The sequence below is a fragment of the Curcuma longa genome, chromosome 1 (assembly GCF_044706935.1).
Source record: "Curcuma longa cultivar G26 ecotype Majalengka, Jawa Barat chromosome 1, ITB_CL_G26_1.1, whole genome shotgun sequence".
Lineage (NCBI taxonomy): Eukaryota > Viridiplantae > Streptophyta > Magnoliopsida > Zingiberales > Zingiberaceae > Curcuma > Curcuma longa.
In genome coordinates, this window is record NC_133861.1 from 15,584,821 (window position 1) to 15,608,468 (window position 23,648).

General features: G+C 39.1%; 5 protein-coding genes across 5 annotated transcripts; 1 reads left to right on the plus strand and 4 right to left on the minus strand.

Annotated features, from left to right (window-relative positions):
* Positions 1 to 218: 218 nt before the first annotated feature.
* LOC141814100 (transcription factor bHLH76-like) lies at positions 219 to 3,012 on the minus strand. The gene is made up of 9 exons (XM_074702086.1): positions 2,969 to 3,012; positions 2,760 to 2,886; positions 1,664 to 1,945; positions 1,357 to 1,575; positions 1,193 to 1,258; positions 1,065 to 1,133; positions 907 to 978; positions 609 to 791; positions 219 to 525 (listed from the first exon to the last, which is right to left on the minus strand). Exons 2-9 carry the CDS (start codon positions 2,760 to 2,762, stop codon positions 442 to 444), a joined length of 978 nt encoding a protein of 325 aa, XP_074558187.1. The 5' UTR covers positions 2,763 to 2,886; positions 2,969 to 3,012; the 3' UTR covers positions 219 to 441.
* A 2,352-nt stretch (positions 3,013 to 5,364) lies between these two features.
* LOC141835878 (growth-regulating factor 6-like) lies at positions 5,365 to 8,766 on the plus strand. The gene is made up of 4 exons (XM_074723308.1): positions 5,365 to 5,722; positions 6,180 to 6,395; positions 6,901 to 7,216; positions 7,980 to 8,766. The coding sequence occupies exons 1-4, from the start codon at positions 5,365 to 5,367 to the stop codon at positions 8,764 to 8,766; spliced, it is 1,677 nt and encodes a 558-aa protein (XP_074579409.1).
* A 1,075-nt stretch (positions 8,767 to 9,841) lies between these two features.
* Positions 9,842 to 10,668, minus strand: LOC141827657 (uncharacterized). The gene is made up of 2 exons (XM_074714959.1): positions 10,269 to 10,668; positions 9,842 to 10,194 (listed from the first exon to the last, which is right to left on the minus strand). Exons 1-2 carry the CDS (start codon positions 10,666 to 10,668, stop codon positions 9,842 to 9,844), a joined length of 753 nt encoding a protein of 250 aa, XP_074571060.1.
* A 320-nt stretch (positions 10,669 to 10,988) lies between these two features.
* Positions 10,989 to 19,115, minus strand: LOC141832121 (vacuolar lysine transporter YPQ1). Its single transcript, XM_074719608.1, has 12 exons — positions 18,858 to 19,115; positions 18,728 to 18,770; positions 18,619 to 18,645; positions 18,437 to 18,538; positions 18,232 to 18,353; positions 17,998 to 18,160; positions 17,187 to 17,267; positions 17,005 to 17,112; positions 11,613 to 11,633; positions 11,463 to 11,521; positions 11,281 to 11,371; positions 10,989 to 11,164 (listed from the first exon to the last, which is right to left on the minus strand). Exons 1-12 carry the CDS (start codon positions 19,094 to 19,096, stop codon positions 11,066 to 11,068), a joined length of 1,155 nt encoding a protein of 384 aa, XP_074575709.1. The 5' UTR covers positions 19,097 to 19,115; the 3' UTR covers positions 10,989 to 11,065.
* Positions 19,116 to 19,765: 650 nt separating this feature from the next.
* Positions 19,766 to 23,538, minus strand: LOC141824848 (serine hydroxymethyltransferase, mitochondrial-like). The gene is made up of 12 exons (XM_074712183.1): positions 23,462 to 23,538; positions 23,229 to 23,364; positions 22,104 to 22,334; positions 21,824 to 21,874; positions 21,644 to 21,730; positions 21,331 to 21,452; positions 21,082 to 21,187; positions 20,802 to 20,915; positions 20,568 to 20,645; positions 20,242 to 20,337; positions 20,073 to 20,181; positions 19,766 to 19,923 (listed from the first exon to the last, which is right to left on the minus strand). Exons 1-12 carry the CDS (start codon positions 23,536 to 23,538, stop codon positions 19,766 to 19,768), a joined length of 1,365 nt encoding a protein of 454 aa, XP_074568284.1.
* Between the last annotated feature and the right edge of the window lie 110 nt (positions 23,539 to 23,648).

Consider the following 23,648-nt stretch of genomic DNA (forward strand, 5'->3'; position numbering starts at 1 on the left):
CTGTACGTTTATAATGATCGATCGAAGTAAATTATCAAGTAGCACAATTGATCAGTCTATCCTAGTTAGTGTGAAAAGATTGTGAGCATTCTAAAATATGCTCCCCATAAGAGAAGGTGAATGATCTTTTAAGATTGACTTTAGTTGAGGTTCGATAACATCCAGTTCCTTGAATGTGCATAAATTTATCCACACGACCAATTAGACGATGACAAAAATCCACAGAAACTCAGCTGATTGCAAATCCAATCAAGATGAAGATAAAAGCTAGAAATGTGAAATTCTATCTGCACATCATTTTTAATCCGAAACGAGAACAGACGCTTGAAGCCATCACTGCATTCTTAAATGTAATTGATTGGGAGGATAACTGGTATGCCTTCGCTGCATCACTGGCTCTGCCATCAAAAAACTTCCATGATCTATCTATTACAAGACCACCTACCAATGCATTTGGTCCGTGGCAGCTTCACTAGGAACAGGGTTCATGTTGTGGAACTCATCCTGCCATGGACTTGGTAGATTCTGCTATGCGCCATGTCAGAAGGAATTGAAGCATGGGCAGGCGAAGAAGGCATGTTTTGGAGAAGAAATGGATTGAGAGTTACCTGAGACAGGTGTGAGGCTTGTAACAAGGGAGAATGCTGCAAATCCTCTGAAGTATGGGCAACGTAAGGCATCTCAAGTTGAGTGATTCTTTGATAGGTGGAGGCATACAAGGCAGGATGGAAGTTGCTCATTCCTGGTCCAAATGCAATAACAGACGATCCGCTGTAGCACGATTGAAGAACCTGAATGAACAAAATTCAGTTAACATCAGATGCAGTAACATCTCATTCTGTGGTAAGTGCTTGTATTGGAGTCGAGTAACAGAATTGAAAAGAGTCTCCATGCTATTGATCGTACATCTTTTGGAAGAATTTGGTCAAGATCAAAGTTCATTTCCGGATGGACAGCCGCAAGCTTCATTGAAAGGAACTGCACATTTCAGTAGCAAAAGTTTGAGTTCTTATATAACTCCAGCCGATGAATCATGTCTTAATTAAACAGGCTTTAGGAGCTACCTCGACTTGGTGCTGCAATGACTGTACGTAGTTGATGATCTCATCGAGCATCAAAGCCTTGCCATTTATCTGCAAATTTGCAATGTAATGTTCAATGTGCACCATTATGCAAGAAGCAAAGCAATTACCTTGTTGCATCCTGGAACAAGATCTTGAAGAAGTTTCATCCTTTCACTGATCTTTTCCCTTCTAACCTGCATGTTAAGATGATGATAATGGTCATAATCATAATAATAATTAGAGAAACTGTAATCATAAATCAGAAAAGACTGCTTCACAATAAACCACCTACTCTTTCTGCAAGGCTGTGAATATTGGTGGCCTGGCCTCTCTTGGCCCTGACATGGATAGAATCATCCTTTGAAGCATCAGCATTCTCAGAAACTCTGCCATTTTTACTGCTTGGCTTATGGTCGCTGCTTCCAGGGCTCAATTCATTCTTCTGCTTCTTCTCATCTTTCCCTGGAGGACCTCTGAAACGCTCAAGTTGCTGCATTTCAGCCTTCACCTTCTGATAAAGAAATTGGTTTAGCCTCAGAACTTAACATGAGTTCATACTTACATAACCAGAGATTTAAAGAATTTAACTCTTGTCTTACTTGAGAACTATTATTTCCTGGAGAGTGGAAAGGAAATTGTCCACCTCCAGCTGCAATTTTCCTCTTGTTACCGTCGTCAATGGAATTCATGTCTTCATGAGATCTTCCATTGTGACAGGGTGCAGCACCAGGAGCATTGCTGTAAAGGGACATTCTATTTGACTCAGTGAAGTTCGTCCTCTGCACCACAGTGAGGGAATCCCAACTGTTTCCCGAATACTCTTCGGAAGCCATCGCAGCTGAAGATGTGCCAACAAGTCCAGATGGTCGAGCGGAATACATCTGCGATTTGCATCAACATCAAAAGAAGAGTTTGGGGTTGAATTCAAGGTTTAGGTTCAAACAGATGATGTGGGAACACGGGTAACTTTCGCTTTAGGTAAAGAATTGAAGGAATGTTGACTGGTAATTTCTTGCAGAACTCAACAAGGAACATTTACCCTTGGCAGCTTTAAATCAAGAGATAAAAAGCAAAAGAAGTCACTTGCAAAGAATCCTACACACAGAAAGCAAGATAGAGGAACAAATGTCAAGCCATCAAATCTAGCATGCACCAGCAAGATTGCTCTGAGCCCACAAGGATCACATATCTCCTACACTTCAGTTCCCCAGAAGATAGAAAAGCTAACCTTTTGATCCAAGTATAAAGGAATTGTCTTGCTCCTTGTACTGGCAGAAAAAGAATTGATACAATCTCCCTCTTTTCTTCTCTTCCAAAGAGCTTCAGTTTAAGCAAGCTGAAAGCGCTCATTACTACATTCCTAGGAACTGCTATCGATCAATGAAATGAATTGCGGAGGGTTTGAAAATGAATACCATAAGGGACAAAATCAATGGCACCAAGTAAGATTTTTGCAGAATACTTCCCTTTTGTAACAATTGAACAACACTGAAACATAAACAATGGCAGAAATTTCAACACATTTGACTATATTTTTTGGGGAAGATGTGAGAGGAGATCTGAATAAGTAAATTGATTAACAGATAACATTGCAAGGTCAAGAAGGGAAACTCCTTCTGTCTTGGACTATTTCCAGCTAAGGATCTGTGTGTAAACAGACATCAAAGAAAATATTACGTGAGTCCAAACACTCACCATAAACCTGCAAATGAGAAGTGGAAATATGGCTACAAATAACTGCTCTTTGGAAATAATCTCAAAGCTTAACTCTTCCAAGCACCAGCTCCTCCCTCACGTTGCTTGTATGAAATTTTGACCTCAGCTAAAGCAAACCAGAAAAGGTGAATGAAAACCCCAAGCCTTAAATCCTATCAAGAATAAACACCTCCAGTAGAAAACCTTACCTTTAGCAAGCTAAATGCTCATGAAGAAGAAAATGAAAAATCATCAAGAAACATAAAACAAGGGCCTGAAATAGGTGCAAGTTACCTATAATCCAATGAGTTGAAAAAGGTGGAGAAGAGGGAGGTGAACCCCCTTTTATTAAAGAGGGGACTGCTAACCACTGCTGACTGCACTCAGTAATTTATGTTTTGCCCAAAGGAGAGAGTGTTAGCTAATCTAAGCATTAGGTGATTCAAAGGTAGATAAAGAGAACGAGGCATTGCTGGTCTCGCTGTTATTTTAATGCTTTTTATGGGACAAAATAGCAAGGTGCTTCTCTTCCACACCAAGCTGTGGAGGTGCAACCTTCTACTGACACAATGCCAGCCATTTCTGCACTCATTTTTCCAACTACCAACCCATCACACAGGTACATAACCTTTTTTTCTTCTCCTTTTTTTAATCTGAAACATGTGGAACCTTGGAATCCTTTTACCTTCTTGTCCTTCACGCTTCAAAAGCTTGAGCAAGCTTGCTTGGAATTGAATTCTGGAACATGGTCAAAATGAAAGACATCAAATAGTCAACAGGATGTGCACTATCTCAAATCCATCAACTTTTCTCATGTGAGGCTTTAGGCAGGCTAACACAATACATTAGTGGCAGACAATGAAAGTTATGATTAGATTAATGTGGCCTCATGAGTAAAGAAGCCAAATCAACCCACTGAAGAAGCCACCTTGCTATATATATAAAAAAAAACACACTTTGCCAGAAGTTTTGTTGGATTGCAGTGCAACTTTTGGCATACAAGATTATAGCATGTTTGCGTTAGGACATCTTTGGAAAGATCATCATCAGATAAATCAAAGTTTGCGTTATATCAAAGAAGTTGTCAGAAATTTTATTTGGTTAAGTAGCAGTCACCCACATACAAGATTATATCATGGTGTCTTGCAGTGTTCAAAGGAGAGGTCATAATGGCATTTATTCCATGGATTCATGATGGAGAAACATCAGGTGATGTCGGTGCCACATACAAGATTTAGTCATCTGAACAAATTTCATGTATCGAAGGGATAGATTGATACCCAATTCAATAGGATAGTAATAGGATAGTGAAATAGCCAAATTGGGCCTTAAGAAAAATTATCGGCCCTCCTATTCAAAAATGCCCAATAAAATGATAATTTAGAGTTGTTAAACGGGCCGGACTGCTAGTGGCTCGACGAGATCATCATCTCCACCACTGTTTCATCTTCTTCTTCATCATCAGAGTTTCATCCGATTAATTTTAGAATTAGACGACGTTTTTGTTTATTTTCATTCCTGTGTTGAGTTGTTCATCCAGCCATGGACTTGCTTCATTTAATGGACCATTCCTCCATCAACGTTACTGAAAATAAAAAGACAGCAGAAAACAATGGAAGTCATGTGTCCATCCAACAGTTCAGCGATAGAATGGCTCCATCTCTTGCCACTCTCGTGATGCATCTCAATCATTAATGCCCTGCTAAAAAAAATTTGAATCATTGTGTCTTTTTAAGCTTCTCAAGTTGTGGGACTTGTACACTGTGCAGAAAGCGAAAGGCAGCACGCAATCAGAAGGCCATGTAGGGGGACAAAAAGCGAGCAAAGGCTTGCTTATAAAGTAGGGAAGGAGGAGGTTTATATGTTAAGCCAAGAACTGGAATGTTGAGCAAAGTGTTTGGAGATTAATCAGTGGGATTGTTTTGGGTGGACAAGAACTGGAATGTAGTTGAAGTGTCGAGTGTGCAGTAGCAGTGGCTGGCTGCCACTTCACATGGCGACCTACCATCAATGACAATTAGTATTGGGACCAGGAAGTTGTGTGTATTCCCCCCCATACACTTGTTCTTCAAAATTCAAGTTAAGGTTCCATGCTTCCATTAAGTGGACCACAGAAGGAAGGAATGAGTTTGCAAGGTGCCATGATTGGCATGTGATATCACATGGCATTGCATTCATACAATGCCACTCAGTGATAATTAATAGAGGGGAAAAATAGAACAAAATAGTAGTTTTACAAGAGGAGGCAAAGGGCAAGATTCAATCGATCGATTGGATTCAATCATTTTCAAAACACTAACTAACCCCCCTCTTCCAAGAGCTAAACAAGGATCAACTCAACTGGAATTTGAAAGTGCTATTAGCTCAACTGATCATTGATTCTCAACACCATTATGTCTCTCTCCTCTCGGCCATTCTACAGAAAAAGGAAATCAGCGTCGCCTCTTGAGCTTGTCCACGTTAAAAATGCTTCCTTTCCCTGACCTGCCACTTTTCTCCTCCCTCTCCGTCTCACTTCCTTTTCGTGTTCGCTTTCCTGCACCCACATCTGCACTTCTTGTGCCTGCAGTCTTGCACTGAGTGCTGCTCCTTCAGTAGCTGAAAGATGGACTTTGGTGGAATGGTGGGTGCTTCGGCTGGGTTTTCCTCTGAATCTGGTGGTGTCTTCTCGCCTTCCATGGAGTTTTCCGATGCTGAGCTCGGCGGCCAAAGGATGAATGAAGCTGAGGACCATGGCATGCGATGTCTCAAGCTGGCCAGAACTCAGCTGAGGATGCTAGCGCCTGTAAAAATGGCGCCTTTCTTTACCCCCAGCTCCCTATTTCCTGAGGGAGAGCAAATGCTAAGTTTCTCTTCGCCATCAAAGCAGGAAGAATTGATGCTCAAACTGGATGGGACATTGCCATGCTGCCACCACCTCTCAGCATCTAGTCCAACACCCTCTCATATGAGGAATGCAGGAGGTGACTGGCATTAAACATGTTGCTATAGATAGGTAGTTTCACGCTTGTTTCAGGGAGCTAGGGTTCTTAGCTATCTCATAGGGTTCGACGTAGGTTTCCTTCCCCGCGCAAGACAATGGCTTGTCTTGTAAAGAGGCTCTTTAATTCGAGTACTGAATCCACGAATAGTCTTTTGATATCACTTTGATTCTTCTCTCTTTCTTATAATGAAATAAAGAACAAGAAAGGGGGAATAAATTGTATACTAGCGCCTGCGTTCTTTCCTGAATATTGCAGGCAAGTGAAGCATGTTGTAAGTTCTATCCCTCCTTCTTCAAGACCCCCTGATGGTTCTGTGGCCTTTTTTATGCTTTGTTCATTTCCTATACTACATTTTTTCCTCTGTTCTTTTTTGCATTTCCTCTGTGCCATCTTCAAACTCACGCTTTTCTTTTCCTCACCTACTTTTTTTTTTCAGGTATGTATACAGGGGGCTTTCTTGAGAACAAGCATGGAGTTTTGTCAAGGGTAAGTGGACCTTTCACTCCATCTCAGTGGCTGGAGCTCAAACGCCAGACGTTGATCTACACATACATTGTTGCCAATATGGCAATTCCACCAAATCTGCTCATCTCCGTAAGCAGAGATTTTGAGTTCCCTCCATTTTCAACTGGATATTTTAGCTCACATACATGTAAGACTTCCATTCTCATGGCAAATGCAAGGAAGCAATTTTCACAAGTCTTTTGTATCTTGTTGCTTGATTGAAGATGCTAACTTCTTCTTTTGATTTGTCAAGTAGAAATTAAGTGCCAATTTTCTTTGGTTGAAGTAAAGTGTTCTTTTGTATTGTGATAATGGAATTGCATTTTAGTCACTTGGTAGAAAGTAAAGTTGAAATGCTTTTCCTTTTTAGTGTAATAATCATTCTATTTTCATATCTTGTTAGATACTAAAGCTATTACTCTCAACTGTACGTCGAGATCCCTTAGTTGCTTGCTTCTTTTGCTTTATGTATTTTGTCCCTGAAAATATCTTTCACAAGTATTCCCTAACCCCACATTTTGTTCTTATACTGTGCTACATCATAGCAAGTGCAATTGTATCTGGTTTCTGAAAATTTCCCTTCTTCAATATGATCAACTGAAATGGTGATAGGCACAGTGTTTTTATTTAGCATAGTTTCATGACTTCTTCAGTAGGATGGCGACAAGCGGGAAATGAGGATCCAGAGCCTGGTAGATGTCGCCGAACTGATGGGAAAAAATGGCGATGCTCTAGGGATGTTGTTGCCAACCAGAAGTACTGTGAAAGGCACATGAATCGGGGCCGCCATCGTTCAAGAAAGCATGTGGAAGGCTGCATTGATCATGCTGTGAAAGTCATTCCTGCCACAGCACAAACAAAATCTGTGGCCATTGTGTCTAATGGTGAAATTTCTGTCAGCCTCACCAATTCACTGCATCAAACTGAATATTTGCAGACAACTGATAGCTGCCCTTCACAATTGGACAGGTAACTCTCACTTGTGGTTTCATTTGGCACTAATATTGTCTTAAAATCTAATCTACATTGTTTTAATTGCTTGATGGTATTGATGATTTTATCAAGCTGGAAGATGCCATCTAACCTAATGAGCCAAGGAAACACTATTAAAACTTTTCTTGCTAGGGATATTTTTGAAGATTTATGTTCAAGATTCATAAAAATTGGTAACTAGCCATAGTAAACGATTTAAGGTTCGTGCTTAACTTACTAGGCGAGTCTAGTATGGTTCTTGCCAGGCTATTTGATGCTCAAATGTGTAGGCGTAATGCTCGAGATCAGAAATGAGCTCATTAGGTGTTGGGCTAGATACAAAGTGACCTGCTTTTTGTTCATGGCCAAAACCGTGCCAAGTCGTGCCATGTAATGAACTTTGTGCCAATTAGTTCAAGAAACAACTTGTTTTGAGCACAACATCAGAAGTGTCAAGAACCAATGAAACCGAATTGAGTAAACCAATTGCCACTCAGTCCCATTGATTCGTTTATAGTCCCTTTATCTTTTCTGATATTCTTATCTGAACTCATTTAACTGGTTTATTTATCAGGCTTAAAAAAATTGGTCTTGCTGAGAATTAGGCTTAGTGCTAAACCACTAAAAATCATCTATGGCAGAATTGTTTTCTATAATTTTCTCGAATGTCTAGTTTTCATTTATGCATTCTAAGTCTCTAACAACTATTTTGAGATCCCCCATGTTCTTTCCCTCATTTTTCTTGTTCATTCTTTTGTAGGATTAAAATGAACAATAGTAAAGCTAACGAATGCACACAGGAATCAGAATGTCTCTCTTTGCTTTGTTCTTTGAACTCAAGGAATAGCAGTAGCTTATTTTCAGTATCACAAGAACAGAATCCCTTATGTGGAGTTCAACATGGATCCATTTTTATGGTATCTCCTTCGAAACCTCCAAGCAGTAAGTCTCACAGCATCAACTGTATCTCTACCTCAAAGTTTGGTGGCCAACAAATCCAAATCGATGATGAATTATCGAGAAATCAGTTTGTATCCTGGTCAGAGGTAAAAGAAACGAGATCCGATAGAACCCAACTCTCTATTTCAACACCTATGTCTTCCTCCAATTCGGTAACCACCTCTCCGATCAGCAAGGAGCATACAAGTTTTTCATTACAGGAAAGTAATGCAATCAATATGGTGCGAGAAGTAGGTGTACCAAGGCAAGTAAGCCAATATCAGAAAGGTCTGATGTCGAATTCCTGTGAGTCTACAATGGCCAGTCCACTTGGAGAGGTTCTAAACAATGCCAGCCGCACCACCAATGAACAATGCAAAAACCTTTTCTCCTCATCTATAAACTTCTTGGCTGATGGATGTGATTTGAACAATAGGCTAGAGTCATCTCCTACTCATGTCCTTCAGACGAGCTCACTCCGGTCTGTGTCTAGCAGCGTCTGGAGCAGTCCAAGGGCAGATAACCACAACTCACCTGAAAACAAAGCCAACCTGTGTGATGATATTCTTGGTTCAGCTCCTTTACACATCCCAACGATTTCCTCATAGTGTGCTTTATTCCACAAACTCCATCGACAAACATCAGCATAGAGAAACAATGGGGCAGGCAAAAAAAAAAAAAAAAAAAAAAAAAATCAAATGTGCTTTACAGCTTTGAGATCATCATTGGCAAATCATCGTTACGATTCACCATTGACCGAGGATCTTCAACAAACTCTTGGAATGACTAGCCTCAAAACTTGATGTTCCACAAAGCATGTTTGTTTCTGAAGACACAATAAATTGAACCCATGCCATTATACAATCAGACTTCTTGTTGCTTTTATTATTCACTTAAAGAACCTGGTTATTTTGTCTGCGTTAACCTACCCAAACATCTTAAAATGTCAGCTCTCTTTAAATACATAATTTGTAGTTTGGTGGGAAGCTGTCTTCTGGTACTCTGACATTTTGAAAGTTGCAAGTATTATTTTACTCATAGGATCATGCTTGCCGTGTTCAAGATGTGACAAAAGGTTCTAATCCATCAACTTAAGTTTCTCCTCACTGCTGAAGTTCATTAATCCTTCAAGCAACTTTTGCATTAATTATATGAATTGTATTTCACGTAGTCAATGCTGCACATGGTTTTGGAGGACAAATAGAATAAAGCTAACTGAAGACAATTTAGCCAATCATTAGGAGAAAAAACTGATATATTTACTGCTACCTTTTCTAATCTCTGAATCACCAAGGTTAAAGCAGGTGTAGTATCGAAAATTCCGTGACAAAGATCATGCTCAACAGCAGCTTCTACTACTCCAAATCTGAGCATTAATTAGTATATCAATGATGACTCTGTCACATCTAATTCAATGACAAAGTGCACGAAAAGAGTAAGTGCAGTCATTGAGTCTTTAATTACAAGTTACTTCGTTTGCTCATCAAGAAGCCAATCTGTTTGCTGTGGCATGCACTGTATATATGTTCCTGGTGGTTGAGACTTCAATGATAAGAGTAGACACCTACCATTTTTTGAAAGCATTTTGAGAGTGATTTTGTGGTCCCTTCCTTAGGTATCATTATATTTCTGAAACTATGCAAAAGCTGCATTATGTGTACTTTTAAGTAACCTCCTACACATCTACACCAAAAAGTCTAGCATCTCTAGGATTACATCTTCTCTGATATCATGGAAAATGACTTCTTCTAAATAGAATCCAATCTCTCTCACATGAGGTTGGAACTCATACCATTTCCTCCTGGTATTGGACATCTCTGTAGAGGTCAAGTGGAGAGTCTCATCAGCAATCTCATGGGCTAAACTTCCATGGCGATGTGTGATGCTTTTGTCATCCTTCTCATTGTTCAACACAAGTTCCTCTGCCTCATCAAATTGTTTCCCTGAGTTAGCAGCCGGGTCGGTGAAGGTCGAACAGCAAGCAAGCTCAAGCAACTCTTGGAAGACATTAAAATCTTTTATCTCTTGTGCATCTGCCATAGAGAGAGAGACACACACACACATGATGAGATTATACAACTGAATCTCTAAATCTTGACAATAAGCTTACTGGAATTTAAATGAGCAGGAGAGTCATCTCCACAGGAGTGCAGGTCAAGAACAGAGACAGGGCTGAGCTGCTTCGACTCATCCACAGAGACAGGAGAAGATAGGTGGTGTTCATGCTCATCCTGCAAGGGAAGGACGACCTTTTTCCTGCCCCAGTTCAAGGCTTTCCCATGGAGAAACTTGGTGAGCATGCACTTGAGGAGCTGAAATGTGCCCCTCCTTCCGACGCCATGCTTTCTGGTCATCCTCTTGGTGGTCCAGCAGAGTGGCGTTGGGAGGCTTCCATGGTGACCTTTCTCAATGAGGTAGAGGTCCAACAAGAAGGGCTCCTGTCGCTCCGCCAGCAGGTCGGAGAGCCGCCGGCCGCTGCCGGCAGGCGACGGCTTGGAAGGACAGACCATGATTAAGAGGGACTTGAAGAAAGAAAGGAGAGGATTTGAAGATGGGAAGGATGGATGGGGTGGTGGACTGCGGTACTTTTAAACGAGAGAATAGTCAAGAAATGGATTGGAGGCAAGGCAGAGTTAATGGCATGGCAGAAGCGAACTGAAACACTGGAGAATCTATTTGTCAGCTCTGCTTTTTTGTTGGTGCGTAGACTTGGTGATGGTGGAAGCTGGCACTGTCAACCGATTCATTTCTCCTCTACTTTTTTGAATATCCCAACGTAATTTCTCAATTTAAAGGGCAATTCAGCAGCAAAAATTTAAAATACAATCCATCTTATTAATTTCCTCGATCGTCAATCAACAGAAAAAGAAAAAAAGTCACGACACAACTCTCGGTAGATCCCCTCCCTCAAGTTATAAGAACCTTTTCCTTCACTGCGGTGCCTTCCTCTTCATTCCACTGTTCCTTTCTGCAACCAAACTTGTAGTACACAAATTGGATCATGATCTGTTTGGAACACCGGTTAAGGCATAATATATATATATACACACAAAGTTGATCTATTAATTAGAATTTTAATAACATAAATCTTAATTAATTGACCGATATATCATGAAGGATACAAACAGATCCAGTAACACGCAAACTATTGCATCCAGCAGCCAAGGCGCATTAGCTTTGATTCTTTCCCACTCCACGCTTCTTACGAGTATGCTGCATCCACATCATGATAATTATTTTGATAATTTACTTACTTGTAAGAAGAAGTACTCATCATATATAACTAGCTGGTGTTAGAAAGGACCTTCCCACGTAAGTCGCATTCGCGATGATTGCAAAAATGAACATTAGAGGGTTTAATCCCTACAAAACATTGAGTCATTGGCACTAATCATTCTAAATTCCACAATTAATAGACATGGTAAACGCATGTATGAATTAATTAACTACGTACCTCCACACTTCCCCGCTTCATCTGTTTAACATGGATGCATTGAAATGATTAAAATTAGGAGGAAAAATTTATACCTTTTTTAAATATATAAATATTATAAATGCAATAGTAAATGGATGCCATTATGCCATTATGTGTAACTCTTGGTGCATTATATTCTAGCATTAATATGAGACATTTAATTTCATATTAATACTCATTAATTTATTCTTGTATTAGTCCTATAAATAGGACATGTATGAAGCATTGTATAGATGCACCATTTAGACAAGCAATAAGAATTTCTCTCCTTTGCTCTCTATTATTCTTTGTCTTGTTCGTTTATAACACGTTATCAGCACGAAGCTCTCGTTTCCGAAGCAAAGGTCAAAGCTCCCTCCTCGTCTGTGGTAGCAAAGTTTCGCACCTCATTTGTGAAAGCCAAGTCCATCGAGGTTGACAACGGTATCCTCGAAAACTTTCAATCTTGTTCATTTTTATCTCATCATTTAGTTTCTATTATAGTCATCATGTCGAACCTCACGAAATTGGAGTTTCGAATTACTTCTCAACTCAAATTATGTGGAGAAACTATTACTGATGGAGACATGTTAGAGAAAACATTCTCCACTTTTCATGCAACGAATGTGCTCCTGCAGCAGCAATATCGTGCAAAAGGATTTGAGAAGTATTCTGAATTGATTTCATGTCTATTATTGGCCGAACAAAATAATGAGCTTTTGTTGAAGAATCATGAAGCTCGTCCAACCGGATCGACTCCATTCCCTGAAGTGAATGTGACATCATCTAATTATGAAAGACAACATCGTGGTCGTGGCCGTCGTGCCCGTGGAAATGGACGTGGACGTGGATATGGTCGTGGACGTGGTGGTGGTGGTCGACACTATTTTCGCAATAATTCCCCCCAATATATGGAGAAAGGGAAGAACAACAAAGAGATGCATGATGATAAAAAGAATCAAATCAATAAGACCGTAGAGAACAAACGCTATCGTTGCGGCATGAAGGGTCATTGGTCACGTACCTGTCGTACGCCGAAGCATTTTATCGATCTTTATCAAGCTTCGCTAAAAGGAAAAGGGAACATTGAGACCAACTTTGTTTCCAATAACAGAAAAATGATAATGGAGACCAACTCGACTTCGGCTTCCGGTGATGATAAAATAACTTTTGGTATTGATGATTTCTCCCAATTTGATGAAGCCGATTTTCTTGTCGAGCATGAAAATAACAATGATGTCATTTGATATTTATGTTTTCTTTATAATGTTTAATGAAATTCCATGATTACATAGTTCTTATTTATATTTTTCGCATATTTTGAGTAATTAATTTTATTAATCAAGTTCATTCAAACACTTAAAATAATTTTAATAATATCATGAACTCCCTCTTGATAAGAAAGATGTACCTTAACCACCAAGTCGATATTTAGTCTGATATTGTGTTCGTATTGTTCATGTTTATTTTTATCTTAATATTTTATTTTATCTCATGAAGAAAATGGAGGTTCCCGGAAGCGAATACTCGACGAATGAAAAATGTAGTTGTCTCGTAGACAGTGCCTCAACACATACCATTTTGAAAAGCAAGAAATTTTTTACCTTCTTGGTGATGAATGAGACATGCGTGAATACAATATCAGGTAGTTCCAAAATTATTGAAGGCTCCGGAAGAGCAAATATTATATTACCCAGAGGAACAAATATTTATATTGATAATGCATTGTATTCGTCCAAGTCTCAAAGAAATTTATTGAGTTTTAAAGATATCCGCAGAAATGGATATCACATTGAGACTTCAAATGAAGGACAATAAAGAATTTTTATCTATCACAAGTATCATCTTGGGTAAAAAATGTTTCTTAGAAAAATTACCCGCAGTTTCATCTGGACTATATTTCACAAACATAAGTGTTGGCGAAGTACATGTCGTTACAAACCAGAAGTTTGTCGATCAACATAGTTTTATTACATGGCATGATAGATTGGGACATCCTGGAGCTATTATGATGCGAAGAATAATTAATCATTCATGTGGGCATTCACTGAAAAACCAGAAGATTTTTCTACCCAATGAATTTTCTTGTGCTGCTTGTTCACAAGGGAAGTTAATAATAAGGCCATCACCATCTAAAATCAGGACTGAACCTTTGAAATTTCTTGAAAGAATACAAGGTGATATATGTGGGCCTATTCATCCACCATGTGGACCATTCAGATATTTTATGGTATTAATTGACGCATCAACAAGGTGGTCACATGTGTGTCTATTATCAACTCGTAATCAAGCGTTTGCAAGATTGCTTGCTCAAATTATCAAATTACGAGCTCACTTCCCGGATTATTCAATTAAATCTATTCGTCTTGATAATGCTGGAGAATTTACTTCCCAAGCTTTTAATAATTATTGTATGTCAATTGGGATAAATGTTGAACATCCAGTAGCACATGTTCACACGCAAAATGGTCTTGCAGAGTCATTGATAAAACGTCTTCAACTAATTGCAAGACCGTTGCTTATGAAAACGAAACTTCCGATACAAGCTTGGGGACATGCTATTTTACACGCGGCAGCATTAATTCGTATCAGACCTACACATTATAATGAGGTCTCCCCTTTGGAAATGGTTTATGGTCAGGAACCAAATATTTCCCATCTTAGAATTTTTGGCTGTGCGGTATATGTGCCAATTGCTCCACCACAACGCACAAAGATGGGACCCCAAAGGAGATTGGGGATATATGTTGGATATGAATCACCGTCTATAATTAAATATCTTGAGCCATTGACGGGTGATTTATTCACGGCACGGTTTGCCGATTGTCATTTTGATGAAATGATATTTCCAACATTGAAAGGGGAAAATAAGCAGTTGGAAAAAGAAATAAACTGGCGTGAGTTATCATTAGCTCATTATGATCCTCGTACAAAGCAATCTGAACTCAAAGTTCAGAAAATTATTCACTTGCAAAATTTAGCAAATCAATTGCCAGATGTTTTTACTGACCCTAAGAAAGTTACGAAGTCTTATATTCCAGCTGCAAATGCTCCAATTAGAATTGATGTTCCTGAAGGGCAACCCATTATTGCTAACGAGCCTAATGTGCAAGTGAAGCGTGGTAGACCAGTCGGTTCCAAAGATAAAAATCCTCGAAAAAGAAAGGAAGTAAAGGCTCAAATTGAGGAAACAATTACTCCAGAAGAGCATCCAGTCATTGAGAAAATGATTATAGAAGAATCACAGGTACCTGAAAATGAAGAGATCTCTATAAACTATGTTTTGATTGGAAAAAGATGGAATCGAGATGAAATCGACGTCGATGAAAATTTTGCATATGCTATAGCATGCGATATTGTTAATGAAGACGAGGATCTTGAACCAAAGTCTGTAGAAGAATGCAGACGGAGAAATGATTGGCCAAAATGGAAAGATGCGATTGAAGCTGAATTAAAATCACTCGCAAAGCATAAAGTTTTTGGACCTGTCGTCCGTACTCCTGAAGGTGTTAAACCAATTGGTTATAAATGGGTATTTGTAAGAAAAAGAAATGAGAAAAATGAAATTGTCAGATATAAGGCACGACTTGTTGCCCAGGGATTCTCGCAGAGACCTGGTATTGATTATGAGGAGACATATTCTCCTGTGGTGGATGCAACAACATTTAGATTTCTGATAAGTTTATCAATCCATGAGAAATTGCAGATGAGATTGATGGATGTCGTTACAGCATATTTATATGGCTCTCTTGAGAACAACATATACATAAAACTCCCTGAAGGATTTAAAATGCCAGAAGCATGTAATTCAGATCGTCGAGACCTTTACTCGGTTAAATTATGCAGATCTCTATACGGATTGAAACAATCTGGACGTATGTGGTATAAACGTCTCAGTGAATATTTGTTAAAGAATGGATTTCAAAATGATCCAATATGTTCATGTGTGTTTATTAAGAGATCTGAATCACAATTTGTAATAATTGCAATTTATGTAGACGATCTGAATATTATTGGATCAACAGATGAACTATCTGAAACAGTTGATTATCTCAAGAAAGAGTTTGAGATGAAAGATCTCGGGAAAACAAAATTATGTCTTGGCTTGCAAATTGAGCATTTAGAGAATGGAATTTTTGTTCACCAATCTGCTTATACATCAAGAGTATTAAAGAGATTTTTTATGGATAAAGCACATCCCTTGAGTTGTCCAATGATCGTGAGATCGCTTGATGTAAATAAAGATCCATTTCGACCTCGTATGAATGATGAAGAACTACTTGGTCCTGAAGTACCATATCTTAGTGCTATTGGAGCGCTAATGTATATGGCTAGTCATACTAGACCTGATATATCATTTGCAGTAAATTTATTAGCGAGATATAGTTCTTCACCAACAAAGAGACATTGGAATGGAGTTAAGCATATTTTTCGGTACCTTCAAGGTACTATGGACATGGGATTATATTATCCATATGTACGTGAAGCTAAATTGATTGGATACGCAGATGCAGGATATTTATCTGATCCTCATAATGGTAGATCTCAAACGGGTTATGTATTCACATATGGTGGTACAGCTATATCTTGGAGATCTATGAAACAAACAATTACCGCCACATCTTCAAATCATTCCGAGATCATAGCAATTCATGAAGCAAGTCGAGAATGTGTATGGTTGAGATCAATTATACATCACATTCGAGAGTCATGTGGTTTATCCATGAATAAGAATTCTCCAACAATTTTATATGAGGATAATGCTGCTTGTATTGCACAATTAAAGGGAGGATATATTAAAGGCGATAGAACGAAACACATATCACCAAAATTCTTTTTCACTCATGATCTCCAGAAGAAAGGTGATATTGATGTTCATCAAATTCGTTCATCAGATAATCTAGCAGATCTATTTACAAAAGCATTGCCTACTACGACCTTTAAAAGGTTAGTGTATAAAATTGGCATGCGGAGACTCGAAAGTTTAAAGTGATGTTACAAAGAGGGGGAGTTTACATACTGCACTCTTTTTTCCTTCACCATGGTTTTTTCCCACTGGATTTTCCTGGTAAGGTTTTTAATGAGACAGTATATAAATGACATCCAAGGGGGAGTATTATAAATGCAATAGTAAATGGATGTCATTATGCCATTATGTGTAACTCTTGGTGCATTATATTCTAGCATTAATATGAGACATTTAATTTCATATTAATACTCATTAATTTATTCTTGTATTAGTCCTATAAATAGGACATGTATGAAGCATTGTATAGATGCACCATTTAGACAAGCAATAAGAATTTCTCTCCTTTGCTCTCTATTATTCTTTGTCTTGTTCGTTTATAACAATAAATGGTTTGTTTCTTTTTTAATGCTCGATGGTACTTACGTTTAAGTAGATTTGAGGCAAACGGCCTCCCATATAAATTGCAGCCATAATCCAGCCTAATATAAGACCATAAACTCTGCCATCTTCTGTGGTCCTCAAGTTGATATCCTGCAACGTGAAGATTAAATTGAAGATTAAGTTTCAGCACTGATCTTGATTTGTCTATCCTTATAATTCATTACCTGTAAGATTGTTCTTTGCATCGAAGCTTTAGCCTGGAATGGTAATCCAACCACACTTGCAACGAAAGCGCCATAACTAACCTATCAAAAGTGAACTGACAATATTAGATACGATTCGATGATGCAAGATCGACTCAAGCTATTGTTTCCAAAAGACACATTACCATTTAATAAACCATGAGCAAAATATATAAAAGGAGGTGAATTAACTGTAATACTCTCATTTTAACAGCAAGAAGAAAAGAACGGTCATGAGATTAACGTGATATATATATATATATATCAATCAGGAATCTTTTAAAGAGATAATTTTAAATACTTAAAGAGAATATAAAAGCGATATGCAACCACCGACAACGTAACTACAACAAAATTATCTCAATATATATATCACGAAGCACTGACAAAGTATATATAATTAGTTCATATCCTCCAATATTGAATATGTTGTTGTTTTTTTCTGGGAAACAAATTATATTGAATATCATACAGTGAGTCATATAGGACAATTCCAAATTAAACAAAGCCAAAATTTTCACATCAAAAGGACAGAAACGTGTAAATTAAATATGCGATGACTCGTAGCGCTCAAAATGAAACGCATGTGGGTAGGCTGTTGACACGAAGAATTCTTATCTTGAAGTTCCGATGAGACGGCAAACAAACAATTAAATATCTTCCAGTTGCTTCATTATTAAAATTATTAACTAGGTGTCTTCAGTAAACTGCTGAGTATGATGGATAAGAACGTTATCCACAGCAAGACCTAGCGATTCAGTATAGCCGCAAGTGATGTAATTCGACTACTCACTGATGGTGACATCGCGGTGGTGTTTTGGCTTGGAGCTTGCACCACCTCGTCCTCATCGGACGACGAATCGTGGAAGACGGAGACCGCCGAAGGACCACTTCTGAATCCGAGGTAAGACGCCCCATGCGACGGGGTTCCACTGCTCGCCAATGACCTCGCCGACCTGCACGCATTGCATCCATCCATCAGTTATTGGACCATGCACGGTAAGGATTCATAAAGACAAGCACATACGTGTAGTATACATCAGTACGCGACGCTGCTTTAGCTGGCGCAGTGGTCGGAATGGGCCTGCTCGGCTTCTCCTCCTCCAGCTTTGTACTATGATTCAAAGGCCTTCTGATCTCCTCTTCCACCTTTATAATTCTTAGTTAGAAGCTACAGAAATCACTTGTTACTTCAGCAAACAATGAGTAATTAGACCGTAATGATTCATTACTTGATCTTCAGTGACATCAACATTCCTGCTTTTCCACCATTTCACCCAGTAGTCGTAGTACAGAGATTGAAGCACCAGCACCACTGTTGTCGCTGTGTATAACTGCATCCGCGATTTTGATTTAGTTCATAATTTTAGCTAAGTAAATTTAGAACTAACCTGCATCTTAGTGATTTAATTACCAGAGCCGTATAAAGCTGAGTAGGTAACTGCAGATAGAAGTAACGGATCAGTTATGAAGTGAGCACGCATTCTAATAATTAAAAAAAAGCCAAAATCAGTTGGCCTTACTGTCACTGGCTCAAGAAGGCAGCCAACGAGATTGAAGATGTCACTGCGTACAGAAATTAAGGAAGGCGATTAATTAGTACATGCTTAATTAAGAGAATGTAATTGCAACTAAGAGAGGAATATAATTTACCCGACGACCCAAGTTAGAAGTAGGGCGAGGGAGACGCCGTGGGCGGACTTGGTCCGGAAGTTGGTGACGAGCTGAGGGATCTCGGCGACGCCCCAGCAGACGAGACTGGCGATGCCGAGTGCGAAGGAGAACTCGCCGGCGGCGGTGCAGACGCAGTCGTTGAAGTAGCGGTCGATCCAGCGGACGCAGGGCTTCTTCTGCTCGGAACAGGAAGAGTACCTCTCGAGAGAGTTCGCCATCTTTGTACACAAACACAGATGAGAATGTCAAGGCGGAGACATGCTCGGCTACCATGAATATATTGTGTGCTTCGAACCGATTGGCCGGTTCAATGAGTCGGCCCAAAACCGGTTCGCTATTTGGCTGCCAACATCATGTCCTCATGGAAGTGCAATTAAGGGATGTCCCCCTCTAAAATTTTCATTTCTTTTCTTTTCTTTTCTTTGATGATTCTTCACAGTAATGCTGAATCACAGTCAGAGAACATGAGAGCGAGGAGGCTGCATGGCTAACGACATCATGTCCTCATGGAAGGCGATACGAGGCTGCACTGCCATTTACTAACACCATCGATCGTTGCCTCCTCATCGCTTTATCAGCATTACTGACGAGTTGCAGGCGCGAGGACCAGCCTCCGGAGCATGTCTGTTGCCTTGTGGCAGGGTGAAATAACTTTTTTAAAATAATAATAATAATAATAATAAAGGCATATTATGGAATATTTGTTAATAAAAGGGTGGTTTTTTTAAATAACCCAAAGAATATATTAACAGCAAAAGAATTCTTTTAAGGGTGTTTTAACATTAATCAAACTTTATGGGACATATTGAAAGATCTAGGAAACATTGAGGGAAATTACCTTGAATAGTATTGAAACTTAACTGTGACATCTGAATTAAGAGCATTATTTATGTATCCGTCCATCTCAAATTTGTCTCTTTGTCAAATCCGATCGTCGGAAACTGCTTCGCGAATTCCTCCACCTGGTGGCGGATTTGGGCAATTTCAGACTGGATATTAGCATCATTTCGCAGAGTGGCTACAAAATCCTTGAGTTTTGATCCACCTGGTTTTGACATTAAGATGAGAAACAAGTAAATCTCGAACCGAACACAAGCATAACATAATGTGTGGATCCTACCATAGAAATACAGAAACAAGAGCATAGGTGAATAACTCCAAAAAAAAGAGTCATCAAGTCATGGAAATTTATACCTTTTGTCTCAGCCTTGATTTTCAATACCAATTTAACAGCCATATCAAAGAAGTCTGCAACTTTAGCATAATCATCTTTGACAAATCCTCTTGATGTGAGGGCTGGTCCCTGAAGAGGTGAAAAAATGACTGTAAGAAAGATCCAACTGTTTAACAACATAGATGCCACCAGAACCATGGCAAACACATCACCACGTACTGTATTTTTGTTAGCTGCAATATGTACAGACTCCAGCACCTTCTCGGCTCTGGATCCATCAATTCCCTACAAATGATTCTCCTGAAAATAAATTTGCAACCAGATAACAGAAACACCACTGAAATAATAGATAGATAAAAGGTTCAATGGCCCTCAGTTGTGAACGACATATTTTGATTCAAGAGAGCAACATTTGAACATGATGAAGCAATAATCCAGCTAGTATATGACCACATGCTGGCATAGTCAATTCACAAATAGAGTCTCGATAGGTGTTGAACCCAACACCCTCTTACCTTGTTCCTAAGGTTCACCAGTAGCAAATGATTATCTGTTCCTCCAGATACAAGATCGTAGCTTTTCTCAACCAAACACTGCTAATATGACTCATCAGCTATTTGAGTCTAATGAATTTTGACAAATTGAGTAAGAGTTCAAACAAAACAACAGCCGCTATAACAGTAGAACTTGGAGAAGTTGCTTCTTCATGATATTCTGCAAATAAAGAGCAAAGACAGAAAAAATGGCACATTAGCGAATCTAGCACAATTCTTCAATACTTGCTCTTGATAAGCTCTAAATTCTGGAGTGGAATGAAACTTGGCTTTTCCATAGAATTGATTGATGAAGAGTTGGTAGAAGAACTACATAAAACAACAAGCAGCTAAACACTAAACCTATAAATGCAAATATGACAACATAGAAGGGGAAGACAGTACTGGCAACATCAGCCATATAAATCCTAGCTTCTATAAAAAGTTTCAGAAGTATCTAGATAACAATAGTTACCATCTAGCTACCGATTATTACATCTAAGGAAGTTGAGGATAGTAGTTTCCGACCCGATTTTGCAGAATCTAAGCCAAAAGTTTCCAGAGCGCCTTTTTGGCACAATGATTCAGCCATGTCAATGTATCTGGAATGAGGAATGAATAATTAGACTTCATCAAAGAAAACTATATCCAAAATCAAGTCAGCATGGCATTCCATTTCCATACTGAAGCAGAGAAACTCTGCTAAAAATAAGCTAATACCAATAAGAAGGTAACTACAACTTACTCATTACCACCATAGTATCGCGCACCAGGATACCCTTCACTACACTTGTTTGTCATGACCGACCCTACTGCTTGCATAACTGACACCGATGTGAAATTTTCTGATGGTATGAGTTCTAGTTCCTTCCATCACATTCCAAATTATGCATCATAAAAATTTACAACTATCATTAATAGAAATTGCATCGAACAGGAAGCATATCCCAATCAACTATTTATAAGGATCGTTTACATGCAAGCAAGATAGTTTCTGACCGAAATTGAACGAATGAGACTCCGAAACAAGAAAGAAAGAAGACAAACTCAAGAGGTACCTTCCACTGCCTAGCCTTCTCAAGCTCAATTATATCTGCGATTTCAGGATATATAATCTCCAGTGGCGCATTCAGCTGCTTCGTCCACTACAATGCAAATATAAAAACCCGAGTATCAAGAAACGTTGAAATGCTCTCTAATCTATCAGCCCTCGACGTACAAACGCATAAAGGACACACCGTGACGCCAGATTTCTCCTTTTCGCAGGCTGCTTCGTTCGTCAATGAGGACTACATACAAACACGCGTACCGAAAGAACAGAGAAGTTTACACGATATTGCCAAATGATACTGATCGGATATCAAATTTTTATTCCCTCTATTTTTTTTCGGGGGAAAAAAACAATCTTGATCCGAAAGGTGAACCGTAATGATCCAAACAAACTGAATCCTTGCACATAAAGAAGAACCATAACCTCCACGATCGAACAAAGATCAATTTCTACGAGAAGAAACATACGTACAGGTACAGCAGCAGCCGGTGCGCGAAAGGGTGTACCGACTGACGACGGAGGCAGAGGAGAAGGAGAATCGGCGGAACAGCGACGCCAATGCCATATCCCCTCGCTCTCGGCGATCCCCAGGTGGAGTGTGTTGGACTTGGATTGGTGGAGGAGACGTCGTTGCCGATAAAGGACAAGAGGGTTGGTGGTGAAAGGGATCGACGAATCGAAGAAAACGATACCTGAATCTGAATATAATCTAAAATCAATTAAACTGTTTTAAAAATTATATAAATATAAATTTATTATTATTATTATTTCAAATTTAATTTAATTTATAAATAAACACTTTTCAATATTAAGAAAAAAAACAACTCAAATATTTGGCATACTAATTAACTTTGCACACTAAATAAGAAAGTTTTTTGACCAATTTTAAGAGGATAAATATAAAAAAAATTAAATTAATTTTTTTAACTGGAGGCCGAAAAAAAAGGGAGAATGTTGGTCGAAAGATATAATAAATTATGGTGTTACAGACAACCAACTAACAAAAATAGAAGTGTGGGGCCTGGCCTGTGGGCCCCATTTTTAGTTGCCAATCAAACCAGACCATATCTTGTCTAATTTTTTTTGTCAACAAGTTAATTATATCGGGTTGTTGCTTTATATATATATAAATATTTCATATTTAGCTACTGCAAATTTGATTTTAACTTTAAATAATTAAAATACGTAATTATCTTTAAACATTGACGTGAGTGGTTTTGGATCAAATTTCTATTTTTCTTAAAGGATGAGTTTTGGTTGATTATAACTTCCATTTTTAATGGAAAATGATTGCACAACGCAAACAAAGCGTAGATTCATAACCTCATTTACCAATTCAATGTTATCGGGTTGGATCCGCATGACCCGACCCGCCAATCGGGTTTAGATCAACCGTTACGACCGTCCAATTGCTCGGTCAGTGAGGATGGACGGCTGTGATGGAGACTTAGGAAATTTGATGTTTCGCAGGCGACAACAGGTCCCATCGAACAGCCTGCGGCTTCCCTGTGCTCTCCTCTTCGCCGTCCGATCCGCCCGCCCCACGTTCTCGCCAGCTCACGTCGCGATGCCGACACGTAATCCAGGCCAACCGAATTGTCCGGAGGCTCGTACCGCATGACTATGCGGATGTCCAAGCGGCCGTCCGTTTTTGAGATCAAACCCATTTGTTCCGTTGGTGGATTTTGTGGGTCCCACGATGGCGCCTTATCAGAAACAACAAGGAAGCTGGTAGGTGACGCAGGTAAATGTTGGGGTCAAATAGGAATTACCTAGTTTGAATTTTCTGTCTTCGAAGCGCCACGTCAGTCGGAGGAACAGTTACACGACAGGTGCACGGTAGACGGCACGGTAGGAGAAAAGGACAAATATATCCTCGTCGGGCAATTTCTTTTGCAACATTCTACGTAATACGAAGATTTACCATGGGTGGATTTAGTGGCAAAATGGTAAATTCATTCCGGCCACTCGCTATAGTTAGCGTAAGGTCCTCCGTCCCTTCGTTGTCTTGT